General features: G+C 38.9%; 1 protein-coding gene across 4 annotated transcripts; it reads right to left on the reverse strand.

Annotated features, from left to right (window-relative positions):
* Nucleotides 1-282: 282 nt before the first annotated feature.
* Nucleotides 283-24,815, reverse strand: rad50 (RAD50 homolog, double strand break repair protein). Of its 4 annotated transcripts, none has more exons than XR_008388418.1 (29): nt 24,733-24,815; nt 21,763-21,932; nt 21,061-21,144; nt 20,708-20,862; nt 19,558-19,743; nt 19,007-19,211; nt 18,237-18,365; nt 16,805-16,970; nt 16,032-16,225; nt 14,669-14,875; nt 13,974-14,156; nt 13,582-13,739; nt 12,965-13,140; nt 12,566-12,803; nt 12,073-12,262; nt 11,529-11,655; nt 9,525-9,718; nt 9,289-9,399; nt 8,279-8,371; nt 8,076-8,189; nt 7,831-7,958; nt 7,282-7,506; nt 4,751-4,836; nt 4,385-4,527; nt 4,079-4,212; nt 1,633-3,235; nt 1,492-1,551; nt 1,094-1,210; nt 283-923 (listed from the first exon to the last, which is right to left on the reverse strand). XR_008388418.1 is itself a non-coding variant. In XM_053649080.1 (26 exons), the coding sequence occupies exons 2-26, from the start codon at nt 21,889-21,891 to the stop codon at nt 3,055-3,057; spliced, it is 3,936 nt and encodes a 1,311-aa protein (XP_053505055.1). In that variant the 5' UTR covers nt 21,892-21,932; nt 23,316-23,445; the 3' UTR covers nt 1,573-3,054. The 4 variants fall into 4 exon arrangements, 1 of the variants encoding a protein (XP_053505055.1); XR_008388417.1 differs by lacking the exon at nt 24,733-24,815 and adding an exon at nt 23,381-23,462; XR_008388416.1 differs by lacking the exon at nt 24,733-24,815 and adding an exon at nt 23,316-23,445.
* Nucleotides 24,816-26,298: the final 1,483 nt, after the last annotated feature.

A 26,298-nucleotide genomic window follows, 5' to 3' on the forward strand; every position in this document is an offset into this window, starting at 1 on the left:
GTGCTTTGATAAAATGTTTTCTATAAATAAATGTTGAAAAAAATCTGCATGTTATCACCCTCAAGATGAATGTATATGCTTTTATAATGATTTGTTCTTAATTTTTTTTTTGAGGCAGTCTTGTGTACGATTTATTGCTGAGACAATGGAACACCACAAAATGGCTGCATCACCTGTTCAAAGGATGTGGATGACCGATATGAGAACGCATAACCTTTTCTAGGTACAGTGGGTTTTTGGCAGGGGTACTGCATGAGAGTACTGGATCATCATAGACATTCCTATCACTATGGTCAGTCTAATGCATTGCTTAATCCCAATTAAAGCATCCGTATATTTTGTCTTAACAGCTCCAATGTATTTGTCGACATAATATTAATATACTTTTTATTGCCCACACAGGTGAAAATTCAGTTTAAGACTGAACCATGGCTGCCTTTTGGCAAACTTCTCTAAAAGATACGCTACTCGAAGTGTCACACACGTCATCATTTTACTGATTTTGCAAGCTGTCCTCTCAAGAACCTGGAAAGTACCTGACAAACTGATGAAATGAAAAGCGTGTGAATATTTACCCAATACCTGGCCTGTTACCAATATCGGCAGTCACTAAAATGTTACACCTGAATTTTCTTACAAAAATAAGTTGCAGGAGTCCACAAACAAGTCTGAACTCATTTTTATTCAAATCCTCAATAAAGCCTTCCAAATGTGAAAGTGAGAATGTTGAAAATATTAAAAAATAAAATTAATTATTTTAGAGCCTTACATGCCAATATAAATATGTGATTTCTTAAATTAAAGGAAAAGCTGAGCTCTGGTCATCCTGAACTGGCGAAGACCTTTTGTGCACATTTCATCAGATCGTCTAAGAAAATACGGAGGATTATTTCGTCTCCTTTGGTTGGGATAGTGCAGATGGACTGGAGAGAAAAAACAAACCCAAAACATCAATTTATGTTAAACTCCGTATATTTTAAACCTACACGATGTATGCGGTATTCTGATATCTGAATGAACAATGAATTTATCTGTAACAGACATATAGCAGGAAGAAGTGACTCAAGTGAAGGTTATAAACAATGAAACATACCTCATTATTGTACTGCTTCAGATTCCTGACCAGTTTATCAACATTGCACTTACGATCTTTGTTAAAGAGCTTCTCCTGTCCAGACAGAACTTTCTCAGCCTGACAGAAAAACTCTGCCTAAAAACACAATAAATGGTTAAGAATCGCTCGGCCATCTTTAAACAAATCTTCAGGAAAAAGGAAAAGGCAAGGCTTGAAATTAATCTTGGGAAATTTATGTAAATGTGAATAAACAATTTTAAACCAGCAGAAAAATGACAGTATCTGAGTACATCACTTGTTCATCTGCTTCATTTGGTAATCACACAATACAATAACCAAGTAATGAATTAAATGGAAAATATTTCATCAGGGTTTGATTAAATAAAAATTATATATATTTTATAGGCGTGTCTCACCTCACAACTGTCCATTTTGTTCTTTTTAAGGTCTTTCACAAAGACCTCGTCAAACTTATCCTAGAAAAAACATTAATGTGATCAAACACGCTCCATTTTCCCCCCATGCAATAATTTAGACTCAAACCTAAAATGTCTTACCGTATTCAAGGTTTCCTTATGCAGACAGTTTACAGCCGGTGTTATTTCCTTCAGATTGGGATGAGGAACCCCACAGGCAAGCGCAGCAGCAGTAGTTAGAAGCACAATCACGGCCTTCATCTTGTTTGGTGAAGTTGGGTCAAGTCTAACTCTGTCAGATTCTTCAGGTTGCTTTTGCAGGCTAAATCTAGACACAATCCTTACACATGCTCCCAGTGAATATATATATGCACATGAAACCCGGATATAAATCAGCACTCATTTTCTTGGAAGCTGTTATTTTGCACTGTAAGCATTTACATACAGACTAGGAAACTCAGACTAACCGAGCCGTCTTGATAAAGATGTGGTTGATTAGGTTTGGAGATTTGCTTATGATGCTCCAAATTCTCTGAACAGGGGAAACTGAGTGTTTTAATGACTATTTGCAAAAAAGATTGCAATGGTTCAGATAGAAGCATCTGTGGGAGTTGATGGAAAAAGACTAAAATCCCTTGACCATGTTTGGTTGTGAGAACTGACTGGGTTCTTTCAGCAGATGTAGCCACATAGTTAAATTAATTCAACCGAGTAATGAAAAGGATTCTTGTATTATATTATATATAAAGTATAAATACTTAAAGGCTAAAATACACTACTTTAAGACCCCAAGTATTACAATAAGCAATAACTGGGATTTTTCTAACAATTTAAAAGAAAATACACAAGTCAGCTGATATTTGTAATAAAACCCTCACATGGACAACACTCTGGTTCTTATCAAGTGTAAACAAACATTTAATAAACATCCAGATTTCTCTTCTTTCAAATCACAAACATTTATTGGTGAACAAAGTTATAATTAATAACTAAAGTTGTTTTGCATACAGAGATGTCCATTTTATTAAGTGACTGCATTTTTACTGTGGGATAAAACCCAGGAAACAATCAGAGGAATTTCATTGTTTTTCGTACTAGTGAAATTAGCATGTCAGAGCATTACATCTCAAGTGTTTTTCCCTGTAATGGCCACACACAAACCCCCCCCCCCCACACACACACACCTGTGGAGCTAGTATGTAATGTCAATTTGCTGAAGTACGAAAAACCCAAATCAAACCAGCAGTAAAAGAACCTCATACAAAACTGATCTGCGTATGAAAGTGTTCAGCTATTCCGAATCTCCAGGCTTCACAGACTTGGTACATGTGGAGTTAATAAATTTTTTTGGTAGTAAAGTGTTAACAGATAAAGTAACCGAAATAGTTAATAATCTTTTCAAAACTAAAACTGAACATAATGTCTGTTGTGTTGCAAAGCAGTGGGTCCTTATGAGTTTTGTTTGGTTTTGGATACAAACTTTTAGGGTTTAATTTCACCTGTATTCACCTGACCCAAGGTGAAATCTTCATTCCCATGTGTGATATATATATGCTGAATGTGTTAGCGCAGGTTCAGACTTTTGATGCTGCACTTGGAGATCACTGAGCACTGGTCTTGGTTCTTGCTGATCCTGTAGAAATGCTCCACATAATTGGAGCGACCCAGGAGCTCCACAAAATCTTCATCATGGGTGATGATGAGCAGCTGGAAGTTACACTGCTCAGAGCGACTCTTGATGATTCTGCCATTAAGAAAGTACATAGATGTTAGACCTAATACAAATAACCTAGCTGCACAATCCTGAGAGACACAAGCGGAAAAGCGTTTGCCCTATCGTCAGGGGATCGTGGGATTGAATCCCAACATTGCCACAGCAATTCATGTTCAGGAGTCCAAGAGAACTTAATTCTCCCAGGTTACAGCAGTAGCCCTAATGCCCATCTGGGTTTGGGATTGGAGCTTGTAAAGGATACGTTACATAATATAGCTTTCCTGATGCTTCAGACTCTGAACAACTTTAACAAGTAAATTAAGAAGATTATTAAAAAAAAAAAAAAAAAGAAAAAGAAAATGGTTATGGCTCCTGAGTGGTGTAACCAAAGCGACACAAGCATCCAAGGAGGAGCTCAAGAAAGCAAAAAAAACCCAAAAGAAAACGGCCGTGCTCTCTGGGTAGGAGGGGCATACTCTCTCTCCACAGTCAATCACAGCAACACTAGTGAATCCTGTGAGCTCATGTATGTAGAAGAGGGTGGACAGCGCCTTCCTCCGAGTGTCACGCCACCCCATGATGCAGCATGAGCTGTGGTTGGGAAAGATGGTTGGCTTCACACGTCTTGGAGGAAGCACATGTTAAACTTCACTCTACCCGCTTAGTACCTGTCGTATGAAGGGGAGACCTGTCTGGTGGTTTGAAATCGACCGTGATCAAAGTTAGGGAGAAAATCCATCCATAAATAATTGGTTTAAAGTACATTACATTTGTAAAGTGGCAAAGAAAACATGGTCTTTCTAATGCATTTGAGACATAAATCAACCAAAATTTCTGCCCAAAGAAGCAACAGATGATGTGATGTACACTTACTCCACCAAGGCATGGGCTAAAGACTCTATGTTCTCTCTGTCCAGATTGGTAGTGGGTTCATCTAATGCAAGGATTCCACAGCTCAAACAGAACGTCTCTGCCAAAGCCAGCCGGATGATGAGAGAAGCCAAAACCTGTGAAATCACACCACGAGGAAAACGTATAAACAATACACACGGTAAAGTAAATCATCTACAGTGACTTTAATGTACTCATTCATTAAAACATAAATAACAGGCTATGGATTAGCTATTTATAAGCTTTTAAACATGTCTGATACTGATTTCAACTAGAGTCTAACGACACCTTCTGTCCAGCACTGCAGCGTCCTCGCATGTCTAAAGCTGTGTCTCCTTTGACCATGACCACTCTGTAGTTGTAGACTCGTCTCTTCGTACCCGCAGTGGCATTTTCATCCATGTCAGAGCGGATCTCTATATATTCGATATCTGAGACGAAACAATCACGCATACAGAAGACGTCAGGATGATGTCCACAGGAGAGTTTTCATTAACAGGTCTTTTCTGGAATGTAAAGCTTCAAAATGTGAAGATGATCACTCAGGTTAAAGAATTATTTATGTAAGTAGCCGTAAATTTATCAAAGTGTGATATTTCTAATCTATACATCGGAAACAGACTCCACTAAGTGAAGTATATTCTTGTAGAAGACCTTGTCCACGATATGTGCTCCTCCACAGGTCTCGAACGATTTTGTTGATCTCTTCCATCTTCATACTGTGAAACTTCATGATTGCTCTGCAAAAACGTAGACACATAGACGCTTAAAAATAACTAAATATTCAAACTACCACACAATCATTGCTTCAAAAAATCTGAGCTTGGTCTTTCCTTCACACAGATGCACAGAAAGCACACTGATGCTATCATGACCGTGATGGGTCGAGCAGTTAAGAAAAACTGCCTAGACGAGTGGATGGCAGTTTGCATCAATATCCGTTCAGCTCTACAGTGAATGTAGGTATGCATTAACTTTTAAAAATGGAAATAATCAAAAGTTTTTATTATTTATTCAAGCTAGAATTTTATATTCATCTCAGGCCATAATAAAGTGAATGCATGCTAGAGATCTGAAGGAAAATGTTACCTGCTGAAATGTTACATATTTTAGTATATTTGTATTTTATTAGACTGATCTCATCAAAACCAACAAGATAAAACCCTGAACAAGATCTGTGATCAGTCAGCACACACTCAACGCTCAGTTTCATATTTCGAGTGAACTTGACATTTAGAGAAAATTCTGAGGTAAGCTCCAAGACAATATTTAAATATTTTAGACATTTCCAACAATTTAATTATGAACATTGTGAGGAAAAACCTCTGAACACATTTCAGACCCTCTATCTTAGTAAGACTGTGTGTAAGACTGGAGATGTTTATTCATCTCATCTCCAGAATCCACCAGCAGCAGCTTGACTGGCGTCACAGTGCAAGCGAACAACCTGGAGGAAGCACCCCACACCCCTCTCCTCCTCAGGAACACTGTTCAGTAGTGTGAGTGGTGTACTGACGTACAATAGAAATCTGTAAAACCTGAATATTAATGTAACCACAGCAGACTAAAGGAATGAGGCTTCTCTCGCAGTTATTCACTTTAAACCCAAGTAAGAGCTCTGTAGTAGCAATTAAATATTTTTAAAATAATCCAATTACCTGATTAATCACATTATTAATCAATGAACCATAACAGTAGGCTCATCTTCTACCTCAAGCTTCACATCCATTTTATTCCCAGATTGCTGGGAATAAAATTCCCAGATTTATTAATTTTATTATTTTTTTATTTTTACTGTGTACAAGATTCATTTATGGGTTTTTGCTTTTTCTAGGGGCGTTTGCTCATTGTGAAAAGTGAATCTGATCTCTGAATACAGACATCATGGACATAGCTCGTGCTTTTATTTTATTTTGAGAAGGTGGAGATGACGCCGTGCCCTCTGTCACTAACCATGTTACAGCAGGGATATTCCAGTGTGTGCATGTGTGTGTGCCTACATACAGTTGCAACCAAAATTATTCGACCCCCCATTGTAAATCAGGTTTGTCAATTTACAGACTTTCAGCTGTTTGCAATGAACACAAATTGCTGAACTAGTTCAACACAACATATGCTTCAAGTGGTTTCCCTAGATTCAACTGAAAATGCAACTTCATTTCCCAAATGTAAGCATTTGTAATGCAGGTTGAATAATTGATTGTAACTGTATATTCTTTATGTACACCTACATACACAATTATTGACTGAAGACCCTGCTACACAATTTATCAGCCTCCATTCATGACAGACCGACCACCGTGGGACTGACTGAGCAGATATCTGAGGAGCAACAGCGTTTTTACATCCAATAGCATTTTAGTGTAAACAATTCAAACGATTTAATAATAATAAAAAAAAAGTTCTCCCTGTTCAACCACAAATCCAAACTAAGCAGATATTATTGTAGATGACAAATCAAAAGACAAATGCTATGTTAACTATAGTATCACTGAAGCTTTTTGCCAAGAAATTTGAGAAAAACAAAAGCATAAAAGTTAATCTACAAACAAATCTGATTTGCTCGGTCTGAGCAGCAGTCAGCAAAACAGTCGCCTCACATTTAGACAAACATCAAGACTTAAATATCTTCAAAGGCAATGAGAGGCCGCAGCTCAAAGGCTAAACATGAGTCAAAGACTTTTTCTTCGCCTGCAAACACGATGTTCAATCTCCAGAGACATTATCAGAAGATGATAGATTATAACTACATGAAGTCTCCTCCTCCCAAGAGTTCAAGTTCTCGCAATATATCTGTCTGTATTAATGCATACTTGAGTTAAATTATATTAGCTGCAGCTTTTAGCCACATTACTGGAACCTCCAGGCAAGCATACTACAGCTTTCACTTGGGCAGTGAATCAGCTAACAAGTTAATTATTTAACATAAAAGCATTCATACTTGAAGCAGTTGCATTTATTTACTTTTTTTCCTAAACCTTATTTTCTGTCTTTTGAGAATGAGAAATAAGAAAGCACAAAGGAAGATGCTAAAAAGTACAACTGTGTGAGCAAAGCTTTTTTTTAAAAAAAAAAAAAAACAACCCCACCACTGTTTAAATTGCTTATCTAATAGTAATAATGTTTGTTATTCAGCAGTAAAAACCATTTATTCAGTTATAGATTACAGACTATTCACCACTTACTGGTCCAGGGCTTTATAGTAGATGTCCAGATCCTTGATAACCAGCTCAGTGGTCCTCTTGATTATCATCTTGTCCCGGAATCTCTCTTCAGCCTGACAGTACTGATCCTCACGAAGTTCCTTTCGAAAACGCAGGATTTCCTCCTCAAAGCCCTTCTGTCGCCCCAAAGCCACACTGCGATTCTTCTTCAGGTCCTCCACCTTCCGCTCCAACTCCCGCCGCTCACTGGTCAGACAAAACACAAGAAATGTTGTAAACATGTAGACACGAGTCTGGAATCCGTCAAATAAAACAACAGACCACACTTTAATTCCCTCCGCTCCGTTTAAACTAAATGTCTCTTCGTCTACCTCAGCTGCAGTACAGCTCATAAATTTACACCTACAGTCCAAAAAAGCCAGGTTAAACTACAGGGAACTAAAATGTGAGGAAGCAAAACATGTTTGTCTCGCTGTCTCAACACACAGCATCACAACGTTGTGGCAATGTGAGCCACTATAATGTTAAAAATTAAATTACATCCACACAAACTTAATAAGAGAGAATTACTTGCGCAGCTCCATGACTTGCATGTTGCCCATCTCCTTCAGTAAGACCTCTCTCCTCTTGGAAACCTCCTTCAGCTCCTCCACACGCTTTCTCAGGGTCAGATTATCCTGAAGCCAGCGCTCTTGGACCTAAAGAAAGAAAGAAAGATTAAAAAAAACACCCACCTGATTTCATTGCAACACGGATAAAACACACATCTATTCTTTTGTGTTTCTGTAAAGAGGATGACTGGAGAAAGTCTCTACCTTTTGAGTGTCTATATCTTGCCGGATATTGCCCATGTCGTTGTTGATTTTCTCTCGCTGTTTCTCAGCATCAGTCAGCTGAGCATTTATCTCCTGAAGTTCTGTCTCTTTTTGCTGAAAGGACAAAAAGTAAATGTAAAAAAGAATTTAAGAGTAAAAGAATGTGACATTAGATAAAAGAATGGGAAAAGTGAATCTTGTACCTGCTTGTAGTTATCTTTGTCCTCTTCAATGTACTTGCTGATTTCTCTTTCTAAAATGGCCAAAGTTTTAACTCTCTCTTTGATAGCATCAACCTACGATAAAAAAAATAATTATATATTATGTATAAATAAATAACATTAATTGTTGGAAATGTAATGCTATTGATGGCTTTATATGCATAAATAGGACAGAATAAACCTGAATACACATTCTGTATCAGTGTCACTGTTACTCATTACCCTCTTATCAAGAGTAGTGAAGAGTTAAATACAGAGTGAAACAGTGGCTGTGTCCAAAATCGCACACCACGACAGGACGTACTGCACAGCCGTTGAAACAGTACCTACTAATCAGTACACGTGTATTATGACTACAATCCCGGACATATTACAGCCACCATGTTAGCGTGGTCATGTGACCTTCGACATCATAAACAAATCTTGAACAAATTAATTTATTCAGGTATTGTTAAACAAGCCCTGTTTAACCAAGGTTTAATACTTAAAGAGCAGACACCGTCTCCTGCGGGGTTTTTTCTGAGCTCATCCGCACCAGTCCCATTGCCTCATGGGATTGTTTGACTCATGTAGTGTGCATACTGCAAAGTCTCGCCAGAAGCAGTACGCCACCCGGGTATATCTCGCCTACTGAGAATTCGGACATACTACCCCTCTGGTGTACTGCTTTGAACCTACTGTGTAGTAGGCAAGTGGTTTCGGACACAGCCAATGAGAAGGTGAGAATGTGAGAAAGAAAGATCTGGAACTGAACCACAGGCACTTGTGATATTTCTTTTAGTATCTATGGCAAGGGGCATTGAAGCTGTTCTGACAGTTTACTTTGTTAAAACAACTTATGTTCTTTTTTCTGTTTAATTTGTCATTTCTACGTAGACCATTACAAGTTTCCATAAAATGAATCATGGTATAACTAGCCTCCACATCGACAAGACAGGAACCTACTGTAAGTTTTATTTAGAGTATTCAACATAAACAGAAGCATTACATACCTTCTCCTGGCCTTCACTTTGTTTTTGCTTTCTGCGTGCAATCAGATCCTGTTTTTCATTCTGGAGCTTCTCTAAAGTGATGGCCAGTGGAGAGACCTGCTCCTTAGCATCCTACAGCACACAAATGGTATGTTCATTGGAATAAAACAAACACCTTCATTCAACATTCTCCTTATCACACGATAGAGTATCTCAAAGAGCAGCAAGCGAAACTAGTGCTTGTGTGCGAGTTTTACCCGTATTTCTCTGAGCAGTTCCTGAATTTCAGCACTGAACTCCACACACTGCTCTTCCAGCTGCTGCTGCTTCTGCATGTTACTGGAAATCTGAAGCTTTTCAGCATGGACCTCATTCACATGACTCTTTAGGGACTGTATCTGCTCCTGCTGGTCCTGGACAAGTTTGCGTTTCAGCTCCATCTTACTGCAGGCTGAGATCAGAAAAAAAGATCAGAAAAAAACATCAGAATGATAAAGAAACTGCATCCAGACCAAGAACCAACTGAAGGAGCTCACTAAAACAGAAAATATATTCCTGCACTCAGCATTATGTAGACAGAAGGTGGTCATCACTGATATTCATGAAAAAAATTTGATAAAGAACACGGTTTATTGTTAAGTGTTTATTCTGATGTGTGCAGAACCCATTTCAGTTTCAGTCTGGTGTTCATGCTAATATACACTGTCCTCCATTAATATTAGCACCCTTGGAAAATATGAGCAAAGGTGGCTGTGAAAAATTGTCTATCGTTCAACCTTTTATTCAAAAATACTCTGCAATTCTTTGATATCCATGAGGGCAAACAGGTTTATCAAAAAGAAAAACCTGTTAAATATAGCTGTACAACAATTATTGGAATTCATAGGAGAAAATATATTTGAAGTATAATCCCACCTATTTTCCATATTTTAGTACACCCAGGTAACTAGGAACAGGAAATTGTTCAACCATGACTTCCTGTTTCACAGGGGTATAAATATGAGGTAACATAGGCCAAATTGCCCTAGTCATTCATAACAATGGATAAGACCAAAGAAAATAGCTGTGATGTGCAGCAAAAGGTTGTTGAGCTTCACACAATGGGGCGTGTCTATAAGAAAATAGCACAAGCATTGAAAACGCCCATTTCCACCACCAGGGCAATAATTAAGAAGTTCCAGTCAACTGGAAATGTTATGAATCGACGCGCGTCTATATCGTCTCAACGCACTGTGAAGAGGACGGTTCGGGTGGACAAAACATCTCCAAGGATCACAGCTGGAGAATTGCAGATGTTAGTTGCGTCATGGGGTCAGAAAGTCTCCAAAACTACAATCCGAAGTCACCTACATCACCACAAGTTGTTTGGAAGGGTTTCAAGAAAAAAGCCTCTACTCTCATCCAAAAACACACTCGAGCGTCTTCAGTTTTCCGGACACTACTGGAACTTCAAATGGGGTCGGGTTCTATGGTCAGATGAAACCAAAATCGAGCTTTTTGGTAATAAACACCAGAGGTGGTTTTGGAGCACACAGAGAGGTAGCCATATGGAAAAGTACCTCATGCCCACGGTTAAATATAGAGGTGGATCTTTAATGTTTTGGGGCTGTTTTTCTGCCAGAGGACCTGGACATTTTGTTAGGATACATGGCATCATGGACTATGAAATATCGACAGATATTAAATGAAAACCTGACTGTCTCTGCCGTGGTTGGATCTTCCAGCAGGACAGTGATCCAAAACATCATCAGAATCAACACAAAAATGGTTTACTGACCACAAAATCAAGGTCCTGCCATGACCATCCCAGTCCCCTGACCTGAACCCCATAGAAAACCTGTGGGGTGAACTGAAGAGGAGAGTCCACCAGCATGGACCTCGAAACGTGAAGGATCTGGAGAGGTTCTGTATGGAGGAACGGTCTCAGATCCCTCGCCATGTATTCTACAACTTCATCAAGCATTATAGAAGACTCAGAGCTGTTATCTTGGCAAAGGGAGGTAGCACAAAGGATTGACAAAGGGTGCCAATAATTGTTGCACACCTATATTGAACAAAGATTTTTTTTTGGATAAACCTGTGTTGTGTTTGTAATTGTTTGATATCCATGAGAGCAGAGCATTTGGGGTTTTTTTTTTTTAAACTAAAGATCAAAAGGTTAATGCTCAAAGAGTTTTTCTTTGCTCATATTTACCAAGGGTACCAATATTAGTGGAGGCCACTGTAGGTGGTGGTTGGTGTTAAACATGCAGCACTCATACTGGTGTCAAGGCGATGTTGGACCTCCTGTTTTTCTTGGCTGACGTGCTGCATCGTGCGGCTCAGGTCCACTCCCTGAAGCTTGGCTGTATGCTGCACTATCTTTCTCTCCACATCCTTCAGATCCAGCTATGATACAAACAAACTGAAACATTTCAGTTTCAAAACGATTACATCAAAGGTTTTATAAAAGTTTAAAGATTTCATTCAGTGATAAGGTTGCCTGGTTTGTCTACAAAACATTCACAGCAATCTGAACATTCTAACTGCCTCCAACATTCAGCCATACACAAACATTCACTGTATTCAAATAGTAAATGTCCACAAATAGTGGAATTTGGACTGCGCAACACTACAGATAGCGATATATTAATACACTACTTTCAGGGTGGGATTTACATACAATAGTATTCATCAAGTAATTAAATGCATAACACACAACAGTAAAGTGAAATTAAACCAGACAAACTACTGAATATTTACAGCATTTAAGAATGTACTGAAATGTACATTGAATGATTCTATAATTTTAAAGTGACTTCAGACCTGGTAACGGTCCATGAGGGAAATGTCCTGTAGGCAAGCTTTGGCCGTGTCCTCCTCAGACATCAACAGAGATAGCAGACTCTCCTGCTCCTCAACGTCTCTCTTCAACTTTTCTATTTCACGGTTCACACTCTGCAGTTTATTCCGTAACTCTGGCAGATCCTTCTCACGAAGCTCTGCAATAGACTGTCTGCGTGTGGAACAAAAACACTATGTAACATGACAGCCATCTAAGATAATATATGTACTTTTTTTTCCTCTTTTTAAAAAAAGGCTGGCATAAATAAGACACCACTGTAGCAGCAATACAAGTTAGACTGTTTAGTTGAAGTAATTTGGAGAAGAAAAACCTAAATAGTATTAATCTTAACAAGAAAGCAGGCTGTTGATTTAATAATCTAAAAAGAACATGTGGGCCACAAGGTACGTGTTATGACATTACATAGGCCAGAGGACAGCAGGGCCTCATCTAGACCAAAGTAAATGTTCTGACCTGACAGGTTTGAGGGTCATCATGTCATCACGCTTGCGCTCCTTCCTCTTCAGGTCCTGCTCTGTGTTTTTCAGCTTGTCCGGCACCAGACGCAGTTTAGACTGCATGTCATTAATGACGTCCTGGAGCTCAGCCTCTGAGGGGAAGACACGCTGACACACCGGGCAGCACGGCTCACCCTCTTCCGTCAGCTGGCTGATGAACTGGGTGTACACGGCCGTGGCCCCCGCCAGCATCGCTGATTAAAAAATTGAAAAGACAAAAAGAGGGAGAAACAAAATCCAGTCAGCAAGAAATTGGGAGAATAGTGGAGATGGACAGAGAAAAAGAGAGAAATATTATTGCTGTGTAAAGTTTTCATGTCTTACAATATGATCACTTTGACCTTCCATGACGTACCTCTCTGCTTGGAGCACTTCTCCAGGTCATCCTGCAATTTGCTCAGATCAGATTCAAAGTCCTGACTACCACACACATTGAAGAGTTTCTCCTCATAGCTGGCCAGCTGCTGCTCTTTGGATCGAATCTCAGCTGTACAGTGACTCTTGTTCTGCTCTCTGGATGCCAGCTCCTTACTAACACATTACAGACAGACCACATTGGACAAACTATTATAGAATGGAGTCATGTAGTGTTAATCTGAGGCCAGAACCCAATGAGATGAGACTGAAGTATTCTCCAGGTCAAGTAAAACATCTCATTCCAGGAGCTAACCTCAGAACACTAACAGCCATGTGTCTCAATCTCTAAGAAATCTCAGTCTGGAATACTCTGAAGGCAACGTTCAGCTTCTGGTTCTGTACACATCACTTGTTTTACCTAAACCTTACTATATCCTCCTTCTACGTTTTGAGAAATAAATCAGGTTTTGCCTTCAGGTAATCAGTGAATTTGTAATGAAAGATTATTAACTTTTTTTATTGTGCCATTTGGATATCCAAGAAAGAATGAAACCATTATTCAATCACAATATGGACGTGACAGCTGAAGGGCATGAATCTGATCTGGAGACTCACTTGAGCTTGCTCAGCTTCTCTCTGATGGAGTTGATCTCTCTAGATTTGCTATGAATCCAGTCCTCAAGCTCTCTCTTGTTAGGAAAGTGGCCCAGCAGAGAAACCAGGTCTTCATTGTGTCTGGACTTGATCTTCCTTATTTGATCATCTTTATCAGTCTACATGCCACAATTGAATACAAATATGTACCATCTCATTTATATTTACAAGAAAGAATAATTTATTTTATTTAATCTTATTGCTTACTTTGCAGACATCAGTAATCAGCAGACAATTAATCAGTACAGTATTAAACATCCAAATACGAGTGATGAATATGTATGAATTCCTACGTAATTAAAGGAGTAGAATACTGACTGATTAATTAGAAGGTGAAATGTGAATGTGCTCACTTTATCTTTTTTCAGCATGTCCATTTGTGTGCGTGCTGTGGTATGTATATTGAGAGTTTCCATTTCCTGATCGAGTTTGCGCTGGGCCTGGTCCAATTCAACCTTTTCTCTCTGTAGCTCCTGCACCTCCATCTTCAGACGGTCCACAGTGGAACCCTGTACAGCCTTCTCCAGCTCTCGCTCCTACGCACGGTTATTACTACATATAAATAGAGTCTTATATACAGTACAAATATATACTCTGAACATATAGAAGCTCTTTCTGATGGAAAAAAGCTCTTTCAAGTTGTGAACATTTTGTGCGCATGTTCTGCTGTACCCTCCTTTGCTAAATAGTGTCAGTACCCAGTGGGGTCATTACTATTCAGTACAGTAGAACGCAGTTTGAGATGTGTGCCAAATATTTGAGAACATGATGATTAAGTGTTTTGAGAACAGAAACATTACTGTTCACATCACAGTTACCGAGTTCCAGATGAAAAAGAGAGTGAGCTAGTCGGTTAATGACAAGAGGTTTGTGTGCTGTATATCCCACAGTGAATACATTTTGATCAGACTGGAAATTCAGTAAAACTGTACTCACCAAGGTCATTTAACAAGCATTCGATTAGTGTCCTACTCATGCAACCCTAACTTTCAGTCAGAGAAGCACAGAATAAACCAGAGGTCCAGAGAAGTGATGGATGAACACTTACTGCTTTTGTGAGCTCAGTCTCTAGCTCATGAAGTCTGGATGAGGAACCTTCCAGGTTCTGAAGGTCGGACTGTATTTTCTTCAACTCTTTTTGTTTCTTGGCCTGTATGTCCTTCTTCAGCTCGATGGTCCTCTCCAAACCAGTCTTCTTATCACGAATCTCATCAATGTTCTGCTGTTTCTGTGTTTCTTTCTCTTGCAGGTCAATCTAGAACAAAGTTTAGCCACTTTACACTGTACAAACCCAAGACTATTGTTCATACTAGAAAGGTAAAAAGACAGTTTTTGCCTTTTGCTGTACTCTACATTCCTAATCATATCAGGTAAAGAGAAAAAAAAAGTGTGTGTATGAGACTTAGGCAAAAGGTCTGGTGTGAGGCGAGCACTACGCTGACCAAAAAAGTATCACTCATTTGGTTCACAATTCACAGGTCAAAATTCACCTAGATAAAGACTGAAGTGAAAATAACCACTACTAGAATCAAACAGCAAACACTATTTGCATTTAGTCTGTCTGCTGCTTCATCTATTAAATAAATAAGTCTCTGAAGCAAAGGGTCAAAACCCATAAAGGTGCCATTTAAACCCTGGATGTTGGCATCTACTCCGTACACCTGCATTAGGTGTGACTCCTAAGTCTAGCTCATGGTCAAGTGTGCTAAAATGTTTGCGGTATAGAGCAATAAATAAGAAAAGTGCACTTTGTTTACAGTGGATAATACCACAGGCTGCAATAAAATTTACTCCATAATTTTGGTGCCTAATCACTGGAACATTCCAGATAAAATCCAACATTGCATCTTGTGTAGTTGTCTGAAAGGTATGTAAAAGTTAAACAGCGGATGTGCTCATTTTCATGTAAATTTGACATCAAGAATTGCACAATATATTCAAGCACAATCATTAGTCCAAACTACTAACTGTATTTAACAACATGATGGATAAAAATAATAAAAATAAAGCAATTTACCCCAATACAACTGTTGGTTATAGGATGCTGCTAATAAATAAGATTAAGTGGATCTTTATTCCTCTTCCCAATTGACGGGAGTATTTTGCCAAATGTAGAGATAAAATTTAATTCCAAGAAACATTTTAACTTCCCACTAAAATGAGTCAGCCATCCGAGCGCTACTCTCACAGCTCTGTCCCTGAGGCTGCTTTCTATCTTGTAGAGCTTTTCTTTTAGGAGTAACTTGGGGGTAAAAACTTACCATGTCCTATTGTCATTTGCTCATATATTTACGGTTTACACAGTTTCAGTGCATTCTCAATGGCCTTGGTGATCCAGAAAATCACACAGGAAAAAAGGTAACAATCATGCAGAGAACAGTTCTCAATATGGTGTATTAAGAAACACTCACCATAACCCTGTTGAGGGCCTCGGACTCTCGAGCCTGTCTCTCTCCGACTTGTTTATGGAAGCTTTGGAGCTGTCTCTCATTGAAAGGAGCTTGGTCATATCCTTCCATTTCCAGGTAAGAAGCTAAAGACCTCACCTGAGCATCTCGGTTCTTTATATGCAACACCTGCTTGTCTGCTTCCATCTGGAGACGACCTTCAGTGAGCAAAAGCAATACTCATGAACAAATGAAAACTCATCTTTAGCCTGGAGTTCAGGTGACCAACAACTGTTAAAACATATTTAAACGATTCTCAGAAGTGAACATAATGTCCCACTCAGCTATAAAATAAAATATATTTGATTAATACACATGTATGCTCTTAGCATTCTGTAGTCATCTCTTAACGACTAGCACCTTACATTAACGCCATTACTCCAGTCTTCTGTGTGTTATCCCTCACCACCTTAACTGGTTTTATTAAAATTAGATAAATCTGATATTTAATAAACTATTCAACAAAATTTAGTCCTTCATAACTGATACTGTACTGTTCTTGGCAAAGCCAAATTAAATTGTACAAAAGTTATTGAGTGCACGCCCACACTAAGAACCTTTAACTCTGAATGAAATACAGCAACTAAACTATCAAAAATACAGTTTAAGGGACACAAACACACACCAAAATCATTAATTCACTTACAAAATCACCCATGGTCACTGGTATTTAACGGCACTGGCTGAAAATATCTACAGAACCCTACAGTCACTAAGAGGAGAGCGTTATTACTTACCTTGTTCAACAAGTAGGTCTGATTTGATGTAGTTCATCCTCTGGCACTCACGACCTACCCTCTCCAGATCACGCTGACATTCCGTGAGTCTCTTCTCTTTCTTCTTAACCGTGAACTGGTGATTCTTGTACATCCCCTGCAGCTGCTCATCTGAACCCTGAAACACCTAGGAGTGGCCAAAACCAAAAGCTAGTTTAAAGTGTGTGTAGCCGAGAGAGAAAACAGTAAATGTAATAGTGTTTTTTTAACGAACAAAAATAAGAGTAAACGTGAGAGTGCAGTGGAAAAAGACTAACCTTTAAAATTTGTAATCCTGAACAAATCTAAAACTAAATTAGTCTATTCAGAATTCTATTAACCAGAATCACTACAGCAAAAGGTACAACGATCATCATTTGCAGATATTTATTTAGTGAGAAAAAGAAGAGAAATTTGAATATGCAGCAGATATCCATCATCTCAGTTTTCGGTTTCCAGAGAGTTAAATCATGGGACTGGGCAAACACTGCTTTCACTTGCCCCGTGGGCAGGCGAATACATTTCTGTCTTGAGAGGTGGACCAGAATGCTTTCAGCAGCTGTACAGGTTTTACTTTTCATCACACTGTTTACGACCAACATATACAGTGGCGCTTAAAAGTTTGTGAACCTTTTAGAATTTTCTATATTCCTGCATAAATATGGACAATGGTCTTAAATTTCCTCCATTGGTACACAATCTGTGACTGTAGATTGGTAGAGTCCAAACTCTTTAGAGATGGTTTTGTAACCTTTTCCAGTCTGATGAGCTTCAACAGCTCTTTTTCTGAAGTCCTCAGAAATATCCTTTGTTCATGCCACGATACACTTCCACAAATGTGTTGTGAAGATCAGACAGAGATCTCTGTTCTTTAAATAAAACAGGGCACTCACACCTGATTGTCATCCTGCTAATGACATCAACTGCTAATCCTAGACGTTCACATACTTTTGCCACTCACAGATGTGTAATATTGGATCATTCTTCACTAAATAAATGACCAAGTCTTTGTCAATTTGTCTCATTTGTTTAACTGGGTTTAATTGGTTTGACCTTTTCTGATGATTTCACTCTGTTTTGGAATGAAGTGTAAATCCCAGAAACATTTTAAACACCAATTTGTAAAAGCTTTTTTTCAGTCTGCTCCAAAAGGTTTATAATTTTACTTTGTGATGTTGCTTAGACACCAGATTGCTTTCTGTAAATCATTAAAGACTAATGAATAACCAAGCAAACCGCAAGACATCTCCATGTCAAAAAAAAAAAAGAACAAATGAAGACTAATTTCCTGTTGCTGACATTTAGAGGCATCTATCCCCCTCCATATCTGACCTACTGTGCAGCTCCGACGACAACGGGGGATGTTAAGGGTTACACAAAAGACCGTGCAGTTTTTGGATAAATCTGGCGTTACCTGCTCCATCTTCTCCTCTAATTCACGATTGTCATCTTCCATCTGTTTCTTCCTGCTCTCCAGAGCCTTGATGTCATTATCCAGTTTCATGACTTTGCTCAGATTGTCATCAATGTCATTTAACCGATTCTAAAAACGCAGAGGAAGTACATATTATGAGGGAAAGAACACAGACAACTTTGCTAGAAATCAATTATGCAATTATCCATTCAGCCCAGCATGTGTAAGCGGCACGGTGCATCAAATCACACAGATCCAGGTCGAGAGCTTGGTTGTTGGAGAAGCTGCTGATCTCCTGGGATTTACACACAGTCTATCGAGTTTACTCACAACGGTGTGAGAAAAGAAAATCCAGTGACCATCAATTCTGTGTACAGAAACACCTTGTTGAGAGAGGACAGAGGAGAATGACCAGATCTGTTCATGCTGACAGGAAGATTACAATCACTCAAATAACTCTTTATAACTGGTCAGCAGAAAAGCATCTCAGGGTCTGCATAAACTATATAGACTCTTAGAACATTAACTGAAGCCCTTGATCTGGATCTGCATGATTTTATGCATTGCTGACATGATGGGCTGATTGGATAATTGCATGATTGAGCAGGTGTAAGTGTTCCTAATAAATTGACCAGTGAGTGTATATAAAACTTCCATGACGTACTAGACAAACCTTAGGGTAAGATCACTTTCTATCTACATGTCATTTATGACAATGGGAACAGAACTAAACACATATCAGTCAGACCCTAACAGCAGCTCTGCCCTACCTCCTTGGGGTCGATCTGGTTCTCGATGTGCTGTACACTTTCTTTAGAAGCTGCTAGCTGGCCTTCTTTAGTGGACAGCAGCTCCTTGATCTCCTGAGCCTTTTCTTTATTCTGCTTCAGATATTTCAACTCCATCTGACAGGATTTGACAGTGTTTGCCTGCTTCAGCCTTACCTGACGAAGGTTTTCCATCACCTTGACGTACCTTTGAGAGAATTATATTTAGTGAATAAAGGTGGACTGTTACTATGACAACTGAATGAAAATAATAAGTCAGGAAAAAGGATGAGGAAGTACAAAATTTCTATTTTTAAAAAACATGTGACTAAAGGTTGGATAGAGTACATGGACTACAGACCAAGCTGTGCTCAGTGACAAACTTATTAGCCGTGTGTTAACATGTTTATGTCACTGAAAATGGCCGTGCTCAGTGACATACATGTGCTAGTAGAACAATCGAGGCATTACATGACACTTAGACCATAGATGAGAGTAAAGACTGTAAACTAACATTAAAGAACACATCAAAGTGTCAGAGAAGGATAACCTACTTCGTCGCTGAAAAAATCTCATCAAATTTCAGCTTGAGGGCTTTTCCTTCACTGAGAGGCCAGTTAGACTCTTCTTGGTGGCAGAAGATGACGTGGGTGAGCACTGCTTTTGAAACGCCCAGAGCTGAGATCATCTCACTGTCTATTTCTGCACATTTTGAGCTCACACTAACTTTTTCTCCATTCCTATGGACACAAAGCAGTTATTCATCTTCAGTAATCACCTGATCAGTAAGGAACCCTGTCTACTGACCCAGGAACACTGGGCATGAGGAAGGAATACATCCTGGATGAGACCCATCCACACACACTGGAAATTTAGCATAGCCAATCCACCTACTAGCAGATTTTTGGAAAGTGGGAGGAAACCAGAGAACCCGGAGGAAACCCACATGACCACGAGGGAAATGTGAAAAACTCCAGACAGACAGTAAGCCGAGCTCAGGGACGCGTGGAGGCAGATACAGCATCACAAATATACAGATCTGAACAATTGATTCTCCAACTCCATGAAGGGGATCTGAAGATTTTGATAAATAAACAGTTTGATTGCGTGTAACTAACAATTTTCCCTCGTTATGATCTTTAAATAAAGTGACACCAAGTGCTTCTAAAACATTTTTGCCAGGTTTCAAAAATCACACTAGAAGATAAGGAAGAACTGTTTAAAAGTAATAAAAAGTTGCTTAATGATATTCTCACACAGTGACTATTGCTTCAGTACTTGTCCTGTTTGTGCCTGTGCAAGTATGTCTCTAAGAGCTGATGCTGCGTACATGTACAGAGAAAAAACTCAGACTCTCATTGACCAAGCAGCACAACTGGAGGCTCTCAGGACGAGCGGAGAAGCTGGAGGACCTGCTACTGTAAGGCACGAGAAGTTCACTCAAGCTAACGTCCAAGTGAGTGGCCAAGCTATGCCTCAGACAATTCTAACCCCAAACTCGCATTTAATGTGAGTTTTACAAAACTCAGCTGTATACATCAACCTCGTAACTGAATCCTGTGAGACTAGTGTGACTGAATTTCATACATGCATGATTTCAGGTGTTCTGCTGACAATGAAGCACCACACTGTTGTAAGATCAGCGTGGTGAAAACATGAAATATGAAAACTACTCTGAAAACTCAGAAGGATTATAAAACCCACTTTAATCTGGTGATGACGCCTTCAAGGGTTTTAAACTCTGGTGCTTTTTTGCCCCTCTGTGTGCTTTGCATGGAACGTTGAACAACGACGGGTTCCCCGTTAGCATCTCTGAACTGAAGCCGAATCTGAGCACGTACCTCTGTTTCATGGACATCCTGTGAAAATGTAGCAAATATTACACAACGGTCCTTTTATTTATATTCACACAAAATATGATCAAGAAATATGCAAATATGCCTTAATATAATATATAAACATACCATTAACAAGTCATTACAGTATCCTCTACATGGTAAACAATAAATATCACAAAAAAAAAAAAAAAACTGTTTAAAAACAAAGACACTACTTACCTTTGGATCATGAACAAAACTATTTCCTTTACTTCCAGGTGGAAAATCTCCTGAGGTGACATATTTAAGGCACTCAATAATAGTCTGGAAAAAAAAGAAGAAATAAACCATTGTTGTGTTTTAACTCTAAATAGCATTAGATGTTTACACAGTCCTGTGGATACAGGTGAGTACGGGTCCATCTAAAGCAACCTTTTCAGTAGACAAATAATTACACAGTCCCTCACAAGAGTATTGAGCCCCCCTTGAAAGTCATTGGATTTGTCTGGATTATAAATGGAACTTACACAGACCAGGGTTTTAAAAAATGTTTTAATTACAAACCGTCCATCCACCCATCTTCTACCGCTTACTCCTTTTCAGGGTCACGGGGAACCTGGAGCCTATCCCAGGAAGTATCAGGCACAAGGCGGGGTACACCCTGGACAGGGTGCCAGTCCATCGCAGGGCACAATCACACACACTCACACACCCATTCACAAACTACGGACACTTTAGACACGCCAATCAGCCTACCATGCATGTCTTTGAATTACAAACCAGTTTGCTCTTAAATTTGTCAGATCTTGAAGAAAAGTTCAAAACTGAAAGATGCTGTTTGCATAAGTATTCACCCCCTGTTCTGTGGAATCCCGCAGTCCCTCATGCTGATGAGGAGGAAAGAGCAGTAATTATATTCCACACACAGGTACGAGAACAAACCGTTTTTCCGGCTCCGTTGGGTCCGACCAGCACCGTCAGAGGACTGAAGAATGAAATGATCTGCTTGTCCCTGTCCTCGACGCCAAAACTCCTCACTCCAAGGATGCTCATCTTCTCGATCTTCGACATTTTGACTCCACTGCTGTTTGTAAGCAGTTAGGAAGCTGAAACTAAATATTAAAACAAAACAAAATTAAACCTTAATTTTATTACCACTATCAGTTAACATTATGTCATAAAATCAGCAGCACTAACGAAAACCAAAGACAATAAACAAAGTTATTTCTTCAGGAACTGCTGAAACCCTTTAACCCAGTTAACCCATTTACTATTTATCCAACAAACTCGTATGACAACGTTTACAAAAAGACTTACTGAGAGTTATCATCAAGTTAGCACCGGGATAATATTGGGTTAGCACCGGGATAACACCGGGTTAATATTGGGTTAGCACCAGGTTAATATTGGGTTAGCACCGGGATAATATTGGGTTAGCACCGGGATAATATTGGGTTAGCACCGGGATAATATTGGGTTAACACCGGGATAATATTGGGTTAGCAGCGGGATAATACGGGGTTAATGTTGGGTTAGCACCGGGATAATACGGGGTTAATATTGGGTTAGCAGCGGGATAATACGGGGTTAATGTTGGGTTAGCAGCGGGATAATACGGGGTTAATGTTGGGTTAGCAGCGGGATAATACGGGGTTAATATTGGGTTAGCAGCGGGATAATACGGGGTTAATGTTGGGTTAGCACCGGGATAATATTGGGATAGCACCGGGTTAATTTAGGGATAGCACTGGGATAATATTGGGATAAAACTGGGTTAATATTGGGTTAGCACCGGGATAATATTGGGTTAACACCGGGATAATATTGGGTTAGCACCGGGTTAATATTGGGTTAGCACCGGGTTAATATTGGGTTAGCACCGGGTTAATATTGGGTTAGCACCGGGTTAATATTGGGATAAGACTGGGTTAATTTAGGGATAGCACTGGGATAATATTGGGATAAGACTGGGTTAATATTGGGTTAGCACCGGGATAATATTGGGATAACACTGGGTTAATATTGGGTTAGCACCGGGATAATATTGGGATAGTACTGGGTTAATATTGGGTTAGCACCGGGATAATATTGGGATAAGACTGGGCTAATATTGGGCTAGCACCGGGATAATATTGGGATAGTACTGGGTTAATATTGGGCTAGCACCGGGATAATATTGGGATAGTACTGGGTTAATATTGGGCTAGCACCGGGATAATATTGGGATAGTACTGGGTTAATATTGGGCTAGCACCGGGATAATATTGGGATAGTACTGGGTTAATATTGGGTTAGCACCGGGATAATATTAGGAGAAGACTGGGTTAGTTAGCCGGTTTACATCTACATGACTGACAAAACTGTATGCGTATTTGCGATTTACAGCTAACTGATTAGCCTCAGCAGAGTAAACATTATCACATTACTACATTACTACAAGCGACACTGTGACAGCTGCAAAAAATATATTCTGTTTTAATCCTAATGATATTTACCAAAGTTTAACTGCTGTAATAAGCACTCTTCTCTTACGAAAACATTCCTTTTGACGGTCACTTACACAAACTGTACTGATTCCTCTTTCCCGCGTGTGACGCACTTCCGCAACAAGAGCGCACGCGCGCCAAACTTCCTCTACAACAGCGGTTCTCAACCTTTTATAACTGAAGCCCCCTATCATGTGGCACGCCCCGCCCCCTGATCTCTCCGCGCCCACCAGGTTGAGAACCATTGCTCTCCAACAGGGGTTCCCAAACTTTTCCAGGGCAAGGCCCCGCAAATGGCATCAACAATTGACCGAGGCCCCCCTTTTGCAAGATGTCTTTAAAACACATTCAAAATACAGACTTCTGAATATATCCCCCTTTTTTATTATGAATAATTACATCTTACATCTTTACATTACATTAGGAATTGATTGTGTGTGTGTGTGTGTGGTTGTCTGAGAGTGAGGAAGAGAAAATCATGTATTTATTTATTTATTTTTCACACCAAATTGTTGATATGCTTTGCTTGTATCTTTCTCATTTGTAAGTCGCTTTGGATAAAAGCGTCTGCTAAGTGAATAAATGTAAAATGTAAATGTAAATGTTGAGGCCCCCCGGGCGCCCCTTGGCGGCCTCCACTTTGAAAACCACTGCTCTACAACAATGCGGTGAAGTTGCGCAGTTGACTACAGCGACCACAATGCAGTTCGGCTGAGAGGATAAAAGTACTTCCGGTAATCTCAAACAGCACTAGTGGTTAGGGAGCGTTCGGAGAACATAAGTGATGATAATGATAACTATGCAAACGAAGTCTTTCCAAAATACTAAAACTCTGCGCATTTTTGCTCCGTGTGCTGTTTCTGCTCTGTAAGTAGAGTTGTGAATGCAGTCAGTATTTACTGTTATAAGTTAATAATCAGGTGACATAAAACACTATTGCTATAACTACAAACATTACACAGTGCAGAGTTCAAAACATTTCCAAAGTGTGAACTTCTAAAAGTTAAATATTTAAACAGGTTCTAAACAACACTTTAACTAAAATAAAATCTCCAGACTCAGTATAACAAAGAGTGGTGCAGGGATGACGTCATTTTGTAATGGAACCCGGAAGTTAGCATCACACTGGTTTTCTCGACAAAAACCTAATAGGATTTTCCCATAGGCTTTTGGATTATCGCAAAAATAAACTCTGTGATCAACAAACGTTTATAATACTAACACGTCTTGTCCATCAAGATAATCTTCACAAATGAACACAACTTTCATTAAGTTTGAAGCCTAAATACAATCGCCATAACCGTATGCTATAAACGAACTACACCACAGACGCGCGACTTCAACGTCGCCATCACCAAGCTTCCGACAACAAAGATATTTTCCATAATACGGTTTTACTCTGTTGGGTATAAAATGTAATGTTGACCTTATTTGATTTTCGTGGGTATTCTGCTAAAGCAAGCGGCGTCGCATTACGTGTAATGTCCCCGACAACGTCTGTAGTCCCGTTTAGCAATTTGTTAGCAGCAGCCTTTTTCAATAAAAGTAAAAGCTTAAAAAAAAAACACGAGTGGTGTATTTTATAGCGTAGAATAAAACTATATGAATATTTTGCGCTTATGTTCACCATTTTAACCAAAATCCCATTTTAAAAAATCCATTGACTTTGGGCAATGGAACCGGAAGGGCTGAAATGGTAACTTGTTTCCGGGATTTGGCATACAAAATGACGTCATCACCGCGCCACTCTATTTAGTTTATAAACCCAGTTCAAATATTTATGTTAGGCTCATTATTTAAATGTGTGCAGTAATATTTTTGTTTATTTTTTATTGCCTTGGAACTTTTTATTCCTTAACCTTTTACTGACAGAACATATACAAAACATATGCGTGTATAATGTTGAATAATATTAAATCAACCATTTAATTGTCTAAGGAGCACGGACTGTTGCTCTTTGAAAACTGCAGTTTCAGAAGCTTCTCTGGAAACTTAATGTGCAGTTAAAATAGCAGCTTTACACACGGTTTCTGAAAAGCTTCAGGATGTATTTGCTGTATACTGTGTATGTCTGTATGATAAACTGTACAGCTACAATTTTCTGGAAAGATCAATGTTTTGTGGAGTCATTAATTCATTAAACATTAGTTTAAAAAAATGGATCAGTGAGCATATGAGGTGGAGAACCTTAATATATTTAATTATTCTACTTTTTTCTTTTATATTCACCTTCAAAATGAATACTGGTGCAATTCACCACCAGAATTAAAATAAAAACAATAAATCTCAAAAAGGAATTCATCTAAAGCAAAATTGTTTATCAGTAAAACACAGAAGAAGCATTTCTGTGATTTGTCTGTGTGCGACTGCTACAGAAATCATGTTAGATCAATCTCAGATAATGCCAAATGTCTGATCTCATTATTTCACATCAGTATGCAGGAGTTACTCAGTGACAGGTAAGCAAGGAGTCAAGGGCAAAATCAGAAAACTTTTGGCATTTATGTGATGTACATTCATTTACATATGTGTTCTTATTTGTTTAAAATAAGGTTTAAGGCCACAAACTACAAAAAATGCTGCATTTTAAATTTTGATTGTGTAATGAAATGCAAGGTTACGTTTCTGTCTCTTATTGAAAGGTAAGTTTTAGAGAATTGCCAACCTGATGTTAATTATATGATGTACATTATTATACAGTCAGCTCTAGAATTATTAGCACCCTATACATTTATAACCTGAGGCTTTTTGTTCTTCCACCGTTTTGCAGCTATAAAGAAGTAATTGCAAAAGAACTTTTGAAAACACTTGTTTTGGCAAAGTTTACTGATGGAGATGTGGCACTAGAGCAGTATATGACCTTCAGAATGCTGCAGTATAATATTAAAGCACTGCTGCAGCAGTCAGGGACAGAAACAGTGAGTCTGGGTTTAAACTAATTTTATAATAAACATACCATGGAGCTGATAAAGTTATGCTGAAGTTCTCTAAT

The sequence above is a fragment of the Ictalurus furcatus genome, chromosome 18 (assembly GCF_023375685.1).
Source record: "Ictalurus furcatus strain D&B chromosome 18, Billie_1.0, whole genome shotgun sequence".
NCBI classification, from domain to species: domain Eukaryota; kingdom Metazoa; phylum Chordata; class Actinopteri; order Siluriformes; family Ictaluridae; genus Ictalurus; species Ictalurus furcatus.

Coding starts and splice junctions, on each gene's coding strand:
- rad50 (XM_053649080.1), bottom strand. CDS start 21,891: ATGTCGAAGATCGAGAAGATGAGCATCCTTGGAGTGAGGAGTTTTGGC. Junction 18,366..19,006: donor ACCAGATCGACCCCAAGGAG/GTAGGGCAGAGC, acceptor CTGCGTTTTTAG/AATCGGTTAAATGACATTGA. Junction 14,876..16,031: donor AGGCCCTCAACAGGGTTATG/GTGAGTGTTTCT, acceptor ACTTTGTTCTAG/ATTGACCTGCAAGAGAAAGA.